The following is a 16,764-nucleotide window of genomic DNA, read 5'->3' as shown; positions in this document are numbered from 1 at the left end:
CAGGTTTTGTTTTGGGGGTTTTTTTTTGGAGTGGGGGTAGAGGGTTATATGTTCATTTGTGTTTTTAACTTATATAGATTATTTTGATAATGTCTCAACTTATGTCCTTATCTGTCTTTTTACCTTTATTCTATAATATTGGGGCTATGATTAAAAAATGTTGCTGGGCTGATCTGATTTTGTTAATAATTTTATTCTACAATCTTTCTTATTAAGGTAATGTTTGACACATTAGTATTTGTAAGAATACATTATTGTGTATAAGTTCCTGCTAGACTAGAGACAGACCTGCTTCTACTCGGTGTCACATATCGGCATGAGTGGTCTCTGCAGACCCACTCTTTACAATGACACAGTGTCATCCAGGGGGATTGGTTTCTCTATTGGTGTTGGAGCTATATGTGGGGAAAATACTTTCAGGCGTATGCTGGTTTGTGTGGTTTTCGTTTTTCTTTAAAGAAACTTAAAACTAGTAAATTAAAATGGTGTATAATAAAAGCATAAAGGTTGAAAACATTTGTCTTAAAGTAATTGAAATAGTAAATTAAAATTTCTGTTTAATAGGTTTTACCAATTCTTGAGATTCTGTATCATGTCGAAGAAAGAAATTCACACCATGTGTATATGGCCCTTATAATATTATTGATCCTCACAGAAGATGATGGCTTTAATAGATCAATTCACGAAGTGGTAAGTTACCATTACTTTGCGTAGAGTTTCAGAGTTACAGAATAGGCAGGTCCCTCCACGAGATTTACTGAAGCCTTAGCATTTCTTCCTTCTCTTCCTTCTGGTAGGTGTTTCCGCAAGAATCTGACTTAGAAATGGTGTGCCTGTCTTCAGATTTATGAAGTGCTTTTTTTCTGAATGACTGTTAGCCACTATTAAAAACTCTGTCAAAATGGTTTCCTCAGTAACTGAGGCAAATGTTTTTGCTGCCACTGAGTTCATTTTTCCTCTCTGTTTCGTTTCCCCTTCTTAGTTGTGGCAGAAATTGTCAAACAGGTTGAATCTTGTATACAGAATAATTGAAAGAATAGGAAGTAAAGAGAAGAAACCAGAGAAATTGTTTTATGTTTTTGAAAACAATGTAACATAATTTAACTCTTCCAGTTTTAGTCTTATGGGTGAGTTCCAACCCCAAACTGATTTTTATCTTCCTCTTCGTATTTTCTTTGTATCAAAGTAACACATGTATATAGTGTTTTTTAAGATTTTAAGTAATCTCTGCACCCAATGTGGGGCTCAAACTTACAACCACTGACTGACCCAGCTAGGCACTCCAACACATGTACACATTGTTTTAAAATGTATATAGAAGGTTTAAAACTTATATACCAGGTTTTAATGCAACATAATACATCCCATGTCTACCCTACTACACCTATTCCCAGTTCCCAAAGACCAGTGCTTTGCCCATGTTTCTAAATAACATTCTTATTTTGTTATTTCTTGATTTTCCAGATTTAGATATTAACTATCCTCTTCCTAAAATGGAAAATAAGTCATAATTAGCTCTCCTTCCTGCACATCATGCCTGTTCCCTCTGGCTTCCCAGCCCCCTTTCTACTCATATACTTTTACCCCTCCTTCCTTTTTATTACCATTTTCAGCTTGAGAACTCAGCTTTTTCATGCTTATGATTAACTAGTATTCTTAGCTCAGCTATGTAATGTATGTTCATTGCATTTCCTTTCTTGTTCATGTTTTGGTTTTTCTGTTGCACGCGATTGCCCAGTTTTTTATTCATGTATCCATCACTCATTCAGCTCCCATACCTCAACAAAACGGAGAATTCCCTCTAGGTACATTAAAATACATTGAATATCTTTTTAGTTTCGTTTTCTTCTTTGACTTCTGTCTTTGGCCATATTGGAGGCTTAAGTCAAATGTTTGGTGATCCATGTTTGTTTTATTTAGAAGTAAGGCACTAAAAAGTTGATTGTAAGTTCTATATGTGGGCAAGACTTTTACTTGCTTTTAACTCTCTCTGCATGGTCTGTTTCTCTGGGCACTCTGTTCTCTGTAGGCCTTTTCTTTGGGCTGATCAGTTTCTCAGAGGGGCTCTTCCAGTCTTCCTGCTGTGGGGGTCTAGTGGGAGAGGGGGTTAGGGCTTTCACACCTCATAGGATACAAACACTCTTTTCTTCTTGTCTTCAGTAGGGTTTTTGTGACATGTTTACTCTTCTCTGAAGATGTTCCATTAAAACTTTTTTTTGTCTCTTATATGGTGTGACCATCATTTCAACTAAGATTTAAGGAATCTTGACACTGTAGAAAGAGGATAAAACATACAAACTTCTTGATTCTTATGGTTTAGTAAAGTACCACAGAGAAAATATTTGTATTGATTTTCTCATTTTTTATAGCATTTATCTTTTTTTTTTTTTAAGATTTTATTTATTTGACACAGAGAGACACAGCGACAGAGGGAACACAAGCTATGCCTGATGTAATTTTTAAAAACACTGAAATTGGGGCGCCTGGGTGTCTCAGTCGGTTAAGCGTCTGTCTTTGGCTCAGGCCATGAGCCTAGCATTCTGGGGTCGAGCCCCACATCAGACTCCCTGCTCAGTGGGGAATCTGCTTCTCCCTCTCTTCACCACTCGTGTTCTCTCTAGCTATCTCTGTCTCTCTCTCAAATACATAACATCTTAAAAAAAAAAAAAGTAAAAACATTTAAATTGAAGTATAAAATGTGCACAGATTTTGAAGGTACAACTTAGGAGTTTTTGCATATGTATATACCTGTGTTATTACCACACAGATCAATTTACTGAACACTTCTAACATAACAGAAATGCCTTTTCCTGGCCAATACCCCACAATAGTGAACCACTATTCTGACTTTGTTCCCAATAGATTAGTTTTTATCTCTCCTTGGAGTACAGTATGCTATCTTTTGTATTGGCTTCTTTTAGTCCAGAGTACTGCTGAATTGACCTGTGTTACTGCATCACCGGTTGGTTCTTTTGTATTTCTAGGTGTTATTCTGTTGTATGAATATGCTGCAGTATATTTATCCATTCTCTTCGTGGTAAATAATTGCTTCCCCCCCAGTTTGCGACTATTTTTATAAGGCTGCTGTCCCATTTTTGCACCTGTACATCAGCAGACATGTGCCCTCATTCTCTTGGGTGTATACCTAGGGTAGCATTCCTGGGTCAAGGGCAGGTATTTGTTTAGCTTGAAGAGACAGTAATAAAACTGAAGCAGCGTCTAACCCTAAGTTCGCAGTTCTACTCCAAGGTTGTATATGCACTTTTCCATAGAGCGCATCTGCTGATTAACGGTCATCTGACAGCACTGTTGATAATATTGAAAATCTTGAGAGCACCCTGCAGAGTCCAGCAGGGTGCTGGCTACATCTGAAGAGTTCAAAAAGGGAATGAAAATGGAGAAGGGGGGGCACCTGGGTGGCTCAGTGGGTCAAGCCTCTGCCTTCGGCTCAGGTCATGATCTCAGGGTGCTGGGATCGAGTCCCGCATCAGGCTCTCTGCTTGGCAGGGAGCCTGCTTCCTCCTCTCTCTCTCTGCCTGCCTCTCTGCCTGCTTGTGATCTCTGTCTGTCAAATAAATAAATAAAATGAAAAAAAAAAAAAGAAAATGGAGAAGGGTACACAGCAGGGTTTCACCTATGTCTGTAATGTTGTATTCGCTTCAACAGTATGGAAAACAAAATAAAACAAGAAGTTACCAAAAAGAACTTTGAAGCAAATATGACAAAAAAAGTTAAGATTTGACAAAATTCAAGTATGGATACACTTTTTATTATATTGTTTTCTATGCTTTTTTGATATGCTTATTTTATTTAGTAATTAAAGTTAGAATAGGAGTTTGCATTAAAATTAAACTTTACTGACTGCAGAAATAGGAGATGATAAGACAGGGTTCTGTTTAAGACAAAGATAAAACCCCCCCAGAAAGATGATTAAGAAAAGAAAGAGTTAAAAATGTCTATGTTCTGATAAAATATTAGGTTCTGTTCATATTCAGACTCGGTTCTGTAAGGATTTCTGGATATTGCAGATGACATTTCAAATTCAGGTATTTAAACAAATTTCTTTCCCCTCTAGAATTTGACTTTCATATTGACCTTTGTTTATTTTTCTTTTCCTTTCCATATGTAGTAGTGAAAACGAGTAAGTAAATGTTTCTACCAAAGTTCTTTATGTGGAATTATTAGTTGTGGATCTGATTGTCCATGAAATAGATTCTGGTATCTCATTTTTGGCTTGAAGTTGCATTTCCTCAGACCTCATGTACTTTTCATGTGCTTATATATCCTATTTTGTGAAGTATCTTTCCAAATTTCCCCCTTTTATAAAAATTATACTTAAAACAAATTTTTTTAAAGATTTTATTTATTTGAGAGAAAGAGAGAGAAAGAGTCATGTGCATGCACAAGCAGTGGAGAAGGGCAAAGGGAGAAGCAGGCTCCCTGATGAGCAGGAAGGGGCAGGTGGGAGGAATGTGTCTATGTTATCTATGTCAATAACAATATTCCAGGAATGTGAGGGTGGTTTAATATTGGAAAATCTCTTAATGTAACTTATACATTTAAGAGAGAAAACCCATACATTCATTTCAATAGACATAGAAAAAGATTTGATAAAATTCAACACCTGTTCATGATAATCAAAACAAAAATTTCAACAAAATAGGGATAGAAAAGAAATTCTTTGTCTTAACTGAGTATATCTATAAAAATCTACAGTTAAAAGTATTGTACTCAATTGGAGAATTTTAGAAATATTTTCTTGGAAGTCAGAACAAAGAGGATGTTCTGTATTACCCCTCCTCTTCAGTGTTGTATCAAAAATCTAAGCAAGTTAGTTAAACTTGGAAAGAGAGGAAATCTAAATGTCTGTATTTACAGATGTTAGGATTAACCACATAGAGAATTCAAGATACTATAATAATATTTGAACTGTTAGGAAAGTTGAGCAAATCTTCTGAATCTGAGATCCATATATAAACAAATACAATTTCTACACACCAGTAACAAAGCTCTTCAAAAATGTGTTCTAGAAATGTGCCTGGGTAGCTCAGTGGGTTAAATGTCCAGCTCTTGATTTCAGCTCAGGTTGTGATCTCAGCTTCAGAGCCCTCCATCTGACTCCATGCTCAGCAGGGAGTCTGCTTGAGATTCTCTTCCTCTCTGTCCCCCTCTCTTTCTCAAAAAATAAGTCTTCAAAACTGTGATCTAGAGATGCTACTTATAATACCAATAAAACTGTAGTGTACTTGAGAATCATGTAACAGAGGAAGTGCAACATTTTTTATGAGAAAAATTACCTAAATGAAGGATATTAAAGATGACTTAATAAATAGAGATACCATGTTCATGGATAGGAGGACTCAGTGACAGAGTTGTTAATTTTGCTTTCAAATTAATCATTGTGTTGAATGCAATCCTGATCAAAATCTCGAGATTTTTGTGAGACTTAATCAACTGCAGTTGACCTTTGAGTAAAATAGATTTGAACTGTGTGAGTGTACTTATACATGGATGTTTTCAATAAATATAGTACTGTAAATATATCTTCTCTTCCTTAGTAAGCTTATCATTAAGTAAATTTTTTGGAAGTCAAAAGTTGGACTTTTGGATGGATTTTTGACTGTGCATGCAGGGGGTTGGGCACCCCTAACCTCTGCATTGCTCAAGTGTCAACTGCAATCCCTCAAATCATATGGAAGAACATTTTGCATAGGAAGTTTTTGAAGAAAAACAATGTGGAGTTATCCTACCAGAGAAGACTAGTTATAAAACATTAGTAATTAAATGTGTTTCATTAACAATAGAATTTTTTTTTAAAAAAAGATAAATGCAAAAGAATTTGGAGAGTCCAGAAATTACACACTCACATACAGCAACACAAAGGTATGATGGAAGTAGTGGTAAATTTTGCTGAGATTGAGATCTTGTCTTATCTCACAGGAAAAGTGATGATTTTGCCCCCATAGAAGGACATACTGCACTTGTGTTAATAAGGCCTAGATATGAAAAGCTGAACTTTAAAATCTTCAAAGAGAAGCTAAAGGATAATGTTTTTATGGACTAAAGATAGCATAAATGTATAAACCATGAAAAAACGCATTAATAAATTTGGCTGCACTGCAATGAAAAACTTTCATGGTTAATAAAGGGGAAAACAGGACGCAGACAGGAAGATGGGTTAGCATGATTGTTCAGTAAAACCAAAGTCTTCAATAGAAAAATAGGCAAAGTAATAAACAGAATATAAAACTGGAATGACCAGCAAACATTTTTAAAAGATATTCAAACTGCTGATTTGTCAGGATCATGCTAATTAAAACAACAAATATTTTGTACTCATCAGTTTGGCAGAAATTACAAGCTTTGTTAAGAATTGGTAAGGTTGGGGCGCCTGGGTGGCTTAGTGGGTTAAGCCGCTGCCTTCGGCTCAGGTCATGATCTCAGGGTCCTGGGATCGAGTCCCGCATCGGGCGCTCTGCTCAGTGGAGAGCCTGCTTCCCTCTCTCTCTCTCTCTGGCTGCCTCTCCGTCTACTTGTGATTTCTCTCTGTCAAATTAATAAATAAAATCTTTAAAAAAAAAGAAAAAAGAATTGGTAAGGTTGTGGGTGCCTGGGTGGCTCAGTGGGTTAAAGCCTCTGCCTTAGGCTTGGGTCGTGGTCCCAGGGTCCGGGAATCGAGCCCCGCATCAGGCTCTCTGCTCCGCAGGGAGCCTACTTCCTCCTCTCTCTCTGCCTGCTTCTCTGCCTACTTGTGATCTTGCTCTCTGTCAAATAAATAAATAAATAAAATCTTAAAAAAAAAAAAAGAATTGGTAAGGTTGTAGAGAAGGAGGATGCTCTTATACTATGTAAATGAGCAGAATAGCTTTTGAAAGAAATCTGGCCTTTTATGTTCCTCAAATAACCTGCAGAAGCAGGTACTCAACCTCCCAGCAATTCCATTTCCTGGTTGTGTCCTAAGAAAAACTTTTTCAGAGAGTCACAATAGCTCATTTGAAGGAATGTGCATTGTAGCATTGTTTGTAGTGTTCAAAAATTGTATTCCATTTATGCTAACATAAATGGAATACTGTAGAACAGCTAGAGTGAATCAAATAGAGCTGCATGTATTGGTAATAATAAATCTCAAAAATCTGCATGGTAATGAAGTATCAAATTCAGGCTGCCAGAGGTTAGAGGACAGGATCAGTGAGGAGTGGCTAGGGATTTCAGGATGTCAGAAGCAAAATATTAGCATTTAAGAAAACAGTGCTGGATACAGTGGTGTTCTTTATACCAGGCTATTTAACTTCTGTGAAATTTCTGTGCTGTCTGAGATGGTAGTATTTTTAATGTGGTTGGTGTGACCGAGGAATTGAATTTTAAATTTTAATAAAATTTAAGTTAGGAGCGCCTGGGTGGCTCAGTTGTTAAGCATCTGCCTTCAGCTCAGGTCATGATCCCAGGGTCCTGGGATCGAGCCCCAGATCAGGGCAGGTGGGAAACCTGCTTCTCTCTCTCCCACTCCCCCTGCTGTGTTCCCTCTCTCACTGTCTCTCTCTGCCAAATAAATAAATAAAATTTAAAAGAAAAATTTGAAGCCAAATACCTGCTTGTGATTCATGCCGTTGTGATGAACACGGCTGCTCTATGCTTTTTAGTTAATAGTGACCCAAGCCTACGTTCATTTAAAAAAAAAAAAAAAGCTATTCAGTGACTTTGCAATTTGGCCTCCTCACAAACTCTTGGAGATTCGCTTTTGAAGTCATAAAGTACTGAAAAATGAATGGCTTAAAACGGGTGTTTTACAGATTATTTTTCTTTTTAAAATTTATGTTTCCTGACTGACTTAATAATTAATGTTCAGAGTATGAAAATATGGAGAGTAAGGGGTCCCTGGTATCTGAGTATCCTGTAGTGAGATTTTGGGTAGTAAGGATAAGAATCTACCTTGTAACATTGTTTTTACTAGGGGAAAAACTGGAAATAACCCCAATTTCCATTAATAGAAGATTGGACCCAAGAACATGTGGCCTGTTGGTATAGTACTATTCAGTACTTAGGTGGGATGCAGTAAGGGTGATATTCAGACATTTAACTAGTATGGAACCAGAGTCAGCCAGTAAGAAGGATATCAACCATGGTCCCATCACTGCGGAACCCCCAGGTGGTCCTGGGAGAGTGGCTTGGGGCAACAGCTGTTTATTAATGACCATAGTTGTATTCATTTTAAGAAATGATTAGTACTACCAGAATTTGGCATATGTGGTAAATATTAATTTCCTTATATGCATCAACATGGGGGGGGGTTACGGAACATATTGAGTGGAAAAAAAAATAAGATGCAAACAAATACCTATGTGTACTACTTTCCTAGGGCTGCCATAACTAATTATTGCAAACTGGGTAGCTAAAAACAACAGAAATTGATTGTCAGAGTTCTGGCAATTAGAAGTTCAAAAGCAGGGTGTCAGCAGTACCATGGTATCTCTGAAAGACCTAGGAGACAGGTCTTGCCTCATCTTGGTCTCTGGTGGCCAGTCTTTGTTGTCCTTGGCTTGCAGCTTCTGTGCTTCTGTGTGTGTGTTGTGTCATGTCCTCCTCTCACGTGGGTGCCTGTTTCTGTGTGTCTCCTCCTCCTCTTCTAGGGACACCAGTCATACTGGATTTAGGGTTCATCCCAACCCAGTAGGACCTCATCTCGGTTATGTATTTATGAAGACCCCATTTTCAAGTAAGATCACATTCACAGGTTTTGGATGACATGAATTTGGGGGACACTATTCAACCTAAGACACCATGGTATTGCTTTTATAAACTAGAAAATACACAATGGAATCTCCTAGGGTTTGGAGGGAGTGTGTGTACATAGAAAGCATTTGAAGGGGACAGGAAAGGTACATACTAAGTTCAAGATAGTGGTTGATTTGCGGTTGATAGTGTATCCCTACTTTGGAGGAATAAAATGGGATTTATATCTTTAAAAAAGTGAAATGTTAACAGTTAATGTCAGTTGTGGGAATATGGAAGTTAATTATTCTCTGCCTTTCTAAACATACTTGATATTCTAAAGAGTTGATATTACACAGTATGTTACTCTACTCTAGCATATAAACATTTGGAAGAGATATTCAATAAAATCAAATCTATATGAGGGGAAAGTTCAGGAAAAGACTTACAACAAGCAATTCTCATATCCTTTTTAAGAAAGAAGACATTTTCAGATCCTTGAGAGGTTTCCTTTTCATATTATTTGAGTTAGTTGACCATGAAATTGTATAATCAAGATGCCAGTCTATGACTATTAAACTGTATGTCTGAATATTGGATACAAGAAATGGGGAATTGCTTTTGTAAGTTAAGTAGTTTAAATAGGTTCTAAATAGGTCAATGGCTACAGCTAAGTTACCAAAAAGAATTTCTGTATGTTACCCATGATGCATTGATGTCCCATGGGAAGCTTTGTGAGCTTTATAACTAGTTCTTTATAATTTTTCTTAAACACAACCAGAATTTCTAAACAATAATGTATTTTTCACAGGAAGAAAAAGTTTTATGTAAAGACTAAATTGGATTTCTTATTTTTATAGTGACATTATCAGTTTACTATGTGGATACCATTTAAATATTTGTTGAATGTCAAATGAATAAGACTCCTTTTATTCAAAACATTTCTTCCATCCAGGTTTATAATTGACACACACAAGCAGATGTTAAGAACTAATGACCTCTATTTCAAATAAGGATGGGTTATGACAATTTATTTCTAAATAAAGGAGCTGAGAGAGGAGAAACTGAACTATATTCAAATGTGTGGCCTTTAAAAAGACAGAGACTTGGGGCACCTGGGTGGCTCAGTGGATTAAGCCGCTACCTTCGGCTCAGGTCATGATCTCAGGGTCCTGGGATCAGGTCCTGCATCGGGCTCTCTGCTCAGCAGGGAGCCTGCTTCCCCCCCCCCCCCTCTGCCTACTTGTGATCTCTCTCTCTGTCAAATAAATAAATAAAATCTTAAAAAAAAAAAGGCAGAGACTTTTCTCACTAGTAAAGTTGCCTAATGAGTATTCTGTTTTAGTATTTATTTGGAGACTTAAGAGCATTGGTTCTAAAATTTTTTGGTCTTTACACTTAAAAATAATTGAGGACACCAAATGGTTTTTTTCTGTGGGTTTTAGTTCTGTACATTTACCATACTAGAAATTAAAACTGAGATATTTGAAAAATATTTAATCAGGTCATTTAGAAATAATAGTTATTATAATAAACCCCAATACATGCTAGATACATCAACAATATATTTTTATGAAAAATAACTGTTTTGCCAAACAAAAATTTAGCAAGAAGAATGGCATTTACCTTTTTACAAATCTCTTGAACAAATTGCCTTAACGGAAGACTTACAGATTCTCATGTCTGCTTCTGTACTAAAATTGTTACATTATCAGCCATGTTATGTACCACCTGAAAAATTCAACTGTGTGCTCATGAGAGAATGAGAGTAGAAAGTAATATTTTGGTATTATCATGAAAATTGTTTTGGCCTTGAGAATTGTCCACACGTGTCTATGGGACCTGTACAGGGTCCCAGGACCACGTTTTGAGAACCGGTGCCTTAGAGAGTAAGTCAGAGGGACTGGGCACTTCACTGTTCTTTGTAAAGATTCAATGGCAAAACTCATTGTTTTGAATTTTTTCAACTGTTATTTGTTTTACACATTAGGTTATCTCTTCCACTTACATCCTTAGTCATGAATACACGGGGATGCGTACACATTTACATTTTTTACCTCACAAACAATACTCAGCTACCATTTAGTGGATGTTTGCCGTGTGCCAGCCTCTGAGTGGAGACTGCAGAACAGGTCAGGGTTGGTTATTTGTAAAGGCGGGTGCTAGGTGATTTGGGACTCTTGCCACATAGTTGAACTGAGTGAAAATCTTTTGTGAAGGCACTCGTGTGCACTTGCATGAAGTTGAACACAGTATCTCTACTTTTTTTTATTCTTCTGGTCTGTTTCTATACCCCCTTTCTCATTCATCCTGTTATTTGGACTTTGGTGGGGGGGAAGATTTACCAGAGAAATGTCAATTTTAACAATTTTTTTAGAAGAACTGAGGTACAACCATATTACTTAGATTTAATTTTATTTCTCTGACTTCATGGATTATGATTGTGGTTGGTTGTGGCTTTTGGGTTTTGTTTGGTAGTCCTTATTCTCCTCTTGAATTTCTTGATCTGTCATTTTTTGTTGTTGTCACAGTGGGAAGGATGGACAACTAAATACTTACATGTGTGGTGGTTTGTTTTTTCCCCCAGAAGTGGTGCATGAACAGTTCATGTTGACTCTTTGCATACTTTCAAGTCTTTATTTGTTTGTATACTTGTGTGGTAGTTCCTCTAGATATAGAATTCTAGAATCATAATCCATTCCTCGGAAATGTATAGGCATTGTTCTCTTGTTATGCAGATGTATAGTGTTTAGGACAAGAAATCTAATGTTAGTTTGCTTTTCTTTTTTGGTGATAACCTTCTTCTATCTGGGAGCCAATAAGATTTTATGATATACTATAAATTCAGAAGTTTTGCCAAACTATTTTTACTTTTTCTCATTATTTCTCCTCATAATGTTGGAAGTTTTTCCTCTCCTCAGCAAAACTTTATCCTATTACTAATTTTTCTGTTTTCCTTCTAGTCTGTACTTTCTGGAACTTTTACTAAGTAGACATTAGGTCTCTGCTTTTCTCTCATACTTTATCTTTTTGCCTGTTTATTGCTGTTGTCTGAGAGAACTTTTGAATTAGTCTTTCAAATCACAAATCTGCAGTGTCCAGTTTTTGTCTCTCTCTGATGTCCATCCTTCATTCCACTGTGGAACTTCACCAGCTTAAGCTAGAAAACAGTTCTTGCTTATGGTGCCTGGAGGTGAGCACCAGAGCTACCAGCTCTCAGCAGCCAGAGCAGAACATGGCATGGATTTTCTGGATCTTGGTTTATTTGTGTTCTTGGCTTTTCCTGAACACAAGTATGAAGGTTTTCTGTGGTTGTTGAGAGAACTCTACTTTTCAAGAGACTCCTCAGTTTTCCTATTTCCACTTTTTCCAGTTTTTCGGTCTTGCCTTTGTGCTGCCCATCTTTCAAATATATTTCCTTTTTGTGTATTAATGATATCCTCCTGTTTTCCAGATCTCTTTTCTATTTAAGAAGGAAGAAGGAAAGAGAAGTGAACCTCAGCACTGTTTTGCTATCTTGAACTGAAAGTCTCACAATTCACTTTTATATTGTTTAACTCACCTTCAGAGCAAAGCCATGGCTTATCTGAGATTTTAGACATGGATAATCCTTTATTCCCTGAAGCAGTCATATTTACTTAAACTTTTCTTCCCTATTACAGATATTAAAAAATATTAGTTGGTATTCAGAACGGGTTTTAACTGAAATTTCACTGGGGAGTCTTCTGATACTGGTTGTAATAAGAACCATTCAGTACAACATGACGAGGACAAGAGTAAGTATTCCATAGCAATTATTTTTATCTTTATATGTATAGTACAGTTGGGCCTGTAGTTTAAAGCAATCTCAATATGTAGAATACTAACATTTTCAAGAAATATGGTAAAAAAAAATAACAGATATACATATAGTCACTGAAATACATGATTCTAAAGTAATGTGTATAGTGTGTTTCTTTTTTATTAATTAAAAGTAATTCATGTTTTATAATGTAATATATACTTTAACATAAAATAATACTAAAATATTAATAAATATTGACACATTATAAGAAGATCATCATTTTTTGCTTTGATGTTTCCTTCTACCTTATATAGTATCTGTTTCTTAATATTTAATAGGTTGTGTGGATTAGAGGTATTTTACATAAAATGGGCAGTGGGGCATGTTTAGATAAAAGATGTCTGTCTTTGCTAGACCACTAAAACTGATTTGCTCTTTAAAAGCAGCAACAACAAAGTGTATGAAGATACAAGCACAAGAAATATGAATTTAAATGGAAAAGAAAAGTAGAATGAATACTTTAAAGAGCGAAAGGAAAATTTTAGCTGGATTGTATTTGCAGCGTCTGGGAGCAAATTTCAGTTCTGCTCAATAGAGAAGCAATTTGTAGCTCAGAGAAACGGTCAAGTTTACTATAATGAGGCTAATGTGGATACATGTTCACAGTCTTTTATCTGAAACTCTAGAAGTCAGACATGTTTAAAAATGGAGAATGTTTTGACTCCAGAAAGATGATTGTGGGGGTTCCTGGGCGGCTCAGTCGTTAAGTGTCTGCCTTTGGCTTTGGTCATGATCCCAGAGTCCTGGGATTGAGCCCCGCGTTGGGCTCCCTGCTTGGCGGGAGGCCTGCTACACCCTCGCCCACTCTCCCTGCTGTGTTCCCTCTCTTGCTGTGTCTCTGTCAAATAAATAAAATCTTTAAAACAAAAAAAGATTATTATGGTGTATATGCTATAGTCTGTGTAACTGTGAGGTTCTGCAGCAGCTCTCTGTAGTTAAGCATTAATGTTTCTGCAGTGAAATAGTTCTGATATGCACCAGGACAGGGATAAAGGCGACGACAAAGAGCATCATAATCTTTTGCACCAGATGTAGCTTCCAGATGTGTAGTGAATAAAACGGAGTTTTTAGGATTTTATAATGAGAGGAAAGGGATTGTGGGCCTGAACGCTCTAAAAATCAGTGACAATTGAGTTTACGTTTGCTTCCAGTTAATCTTGCTTCAGATGTAGAGAAGACTCGATGTCTGTTTTCACCCTTCTGTTTCCTTACAGGACAAGTACCTTCACACCAACTGTCTGGCCGCTTTAGCGAACATGTCGGCACAGTTCCGTTCTCTCCATCAGTATGCTGCCCAGAGGATCATTAGGTAAATAGGAGCTTGAAGAGAAATACCGCACTTTGCCTTTTGGCTGACTCAGTGGAATGCGTACTGTGTTGCTCCCTTTTTAATGTTATGCACAAGGAGTATCAAATTTTCCTGCTTAATATTTATCACCTTCTTGTTTAGTTGAACATACCTCATTCTGCTTTATTTTCTAACCCACTTTCTTGATCAAAGTTAATTGGATTTACTTCTCCATCTTTTCATAAAATCTAATTTTAGGCTTTGTGTGTTAGCATTTTACAGAGGAGCGGGTATATTTCTTAGGAATGCAAACTAAATCTTCGCACATTTGCAGAGCATCACATTACACAGGGTAGCTGAGTTTGTTTTAGAGAATTCTCTTAATAGCAGTTTACTGTTTGATTACTTTCCTATTACTGTTGTAACAAATTACTACAAATTAGTGTCTTAAAACAACCCAAATTTATTATGCAGTCTGTAGATTAAAAGTTCAACACAGGCTGCAATCCAGATGCTATAGGGCTGGACTCCTTTCTGGAGGTTGTAGAGGAGAACCTTTTCCTTGCCTTTTCCTGCTGCTAGAAGCTCCAGTCTCCCTTGCCTCCTGGCCCCTTCCTCCACTATCAGAGCCATCAGCAGTAAGCTGTTGAGTCCTCCTCACATCTTGTCACTCTGATCTCCTCATCTGGTTCCCTCTTCTACTTTGAGGATCCTTGTGATTGCCTTGGCTCTCTCCAGGTCACTCAGGCTCATCTACCCATCTCATGGTTCGTGGCTGAATCACAACCACAGAGTCCCTTTTGTCACATAAGGCAACTCATCCACAGGTTTGGGTGGTTGGGAGGTGGATATTTCGGGGGTACTCATTGTTCTGCCTCTCACAACATCACCAGAAGCTCCTTCTGGTCCCTTCTCCACCCTTGGCCAAAGATATGCTCTTTAAGGTAGGAAACCTAATTAACAAATGATGAATAAATATAATTTGTAGGGTTTCTTTGTTTTTGTTTTTGTTTTTTCAAACACGTGTGGATACTTTTTGGTCTTTAAGGTAGATTGTTGTAATGGCTCTCAAATAGAACATTTGTTTCATAAGTCAGTGAAGTCAGATTGTTTCTCTGGGTCTTGCTTTTGGCGCAGTGCGGTTCAGATGACGAGGTCTTGTGTTGCAGTCATTGGCGGTGATCACAAGTCCACATCACTTTTAAACTCTGATCTCACCTGGCATCCATTGGTTAGAGATGCTCATTGACCTGGCCTCTTCTTTAGCAGTTGCTCCACATTAACTTATGTTCTTGATCTCTATATTTATCCTCAGAATTTAGCAGAGGATATTTCTAGTGACTCACTGTTTAATTTAGGTTGGTCTTAATATTATATTGGATTACTTTTTGGGTTTGTACTTTTGTGTTTGTCTATTGACTAACTTCGTACTAACACTAACATGATGACTTAAAGCACAAATAGCATCTCCTCATGCCTCAGATTCTTCCAGGTCTTCTGAAGAGTCTTTAGTTTCTAAATATTAATTTTTGTTACTATGCTGTAGTTCAGAGATTTAACGGGAGAGATTCAGTGATACTGTGCTGTTTTGCAGTCTCCTTTTTTGTGTGTATGTGGAGCATCATAATGGTTTGAGGAAGGTTTCAGTACAGGATTCATTTTCCTCAGTGGATACACCAACATTTGGCCTGTTCAGTAAGAAATTGGCAAATTAACTGGTTTACAATTTATGTTCTGATAATGTGTCAAGCAAGATTAAATAAAAATTTTCTAGGTATTAAGTGTTGAGAAGCGAATAAAATATTGTGCCCAATTTTCTGTCTGTGATGAGTAAAGCAGAAAACCAGTTGTACTTGGAGAAATAAGAAACAATTTGGATTTGTGACCTAGGAATATTTAGATCAAGTTTATCATCAATAAGGAATACTGCTTTACTTGATGTTAATGGGTTTTATTTAACATTGTATTAGTGAAAAATTGTGTTACACCTTGCAAGGTGTATCCAAATTAGTTTTAAGAAATTCCTGCCCCCAGGTAGCTTCTACTTCAGTAGCCGAGATAAGACAAGTATATACACGTGTACAGCAGAATGCAGTAAGTGTTAGAATGAGAGAAAAACTCCTCAGATGAGGGTGAGTAGTTGGCTCAGAGAATGGTGAGATCACATCTCCCTGAGAAATCTGGCAAAGTGAGTAGAGAGAGATGACTCTCGAGATTGGCCTGATGGGGAAAAGCAGCAACGATGACAACACAGAACAGGAGGGAGTGTGATAAAGGACATTCTGTTGAGAAAATAACCAGTTCCATTCAGCTGGCATGTTGTGGACCTGTGTAGGGATTAGAAGAGAAAAGCCTGGAAGAACCAGCTGGGTTTTTGCCTTGTGGAAGGTGCTTAACTATTAGATACACAGTTTAGAATAATGGAAGGAATGGGGAGAAAAGAAGGTCCAATCTTCAGTAACAAAAAAGAAAACTGTGAATGAATGAGTTGTAAATAAATGGATTTTGAAAGAAATAATTGAATGTAAGTTTCTGGCGTCATCAGTTTCAGCAGCTGATGTCCGTATGGTGTGTTGGTCCCATGGAGGACTGGAAGTTCTGACAAATTTCCAAGTGCTGCCAGTGCTCCTGGCTCAAGGGGTCACACGTGAGTAGCCCGTGTAGATGGACATCTTCATCCAGGAGGGGAGAGAGAGCCCTGTTAGAAATGCCAGTGTCAGCCCAGCTTTAGACCTGCTGAATCAGAGCCTTCATTGTAGCAAGATCCCCAGATGATTTCTATACACGGTAAAGGTTGGAAAACACTCTGAGTTTGGACCTGGAAATCAAGATTTATCCCTGTGGGAAATACTTGCTTTGAATTGGAAATGGGGGCCAACTTTTTTTTCATCTTGAGGAAACTCATTTTCTACTAAATGTTTGT

At 37.2% G+C, this 16,764-nt stretch overlaps 1 protein-coding gene across 2 annotated transcripts in view; it reads left to right on the top strand.

Moving 5' to 3' along the window:
- The window catches only part of DYM (dymeclin), a 334,042-nt gene that overhangs the window by 134,251 nt on the left and 183,027 nt on the right, over positions 1–16,764 (top strand). For both annotated transcript variants that reach the window (XM_045065612.1, XM_004752183.3), the window contains exons 11-13: positions 565–690; positions 12,372–12,485; positions 13,768–13,862. In XM_045065612.1, coding sequence (XP_044921547.1) covers positions 565–690; positions 12,372–12,485; positions 13,768–13,862 — 335 coding nt within the window. The remainder of the gene's footprint in view (positions 1–564; positions 691–12,371; positions 12,486–13,767; positions 13,863–16,764) is intronic.

The sequence above is a fragment of the Mustela putorius genome, unplaced genomic scaffold, assembly GCF_011764305.1.
Source record: "Mustela putorius furo isolate JIRA1106 unplaced genomic scaffold, ASM1176430v1.1 tig00003858_pilon_pilon_pilon, whole genome shotgun sequence".
Classification (NCBI taxonomy): Eukaryota; Metazoa; Chordata; class Mammalia; order Carnivora; family Mustelidae; genus Mustela; species Mustela putorius.
The sequence above is the reverse complement of the archived record's forward strand: the minus strand, read 5'-3'. Positions and strand labels throughout refer to the sequence as shown.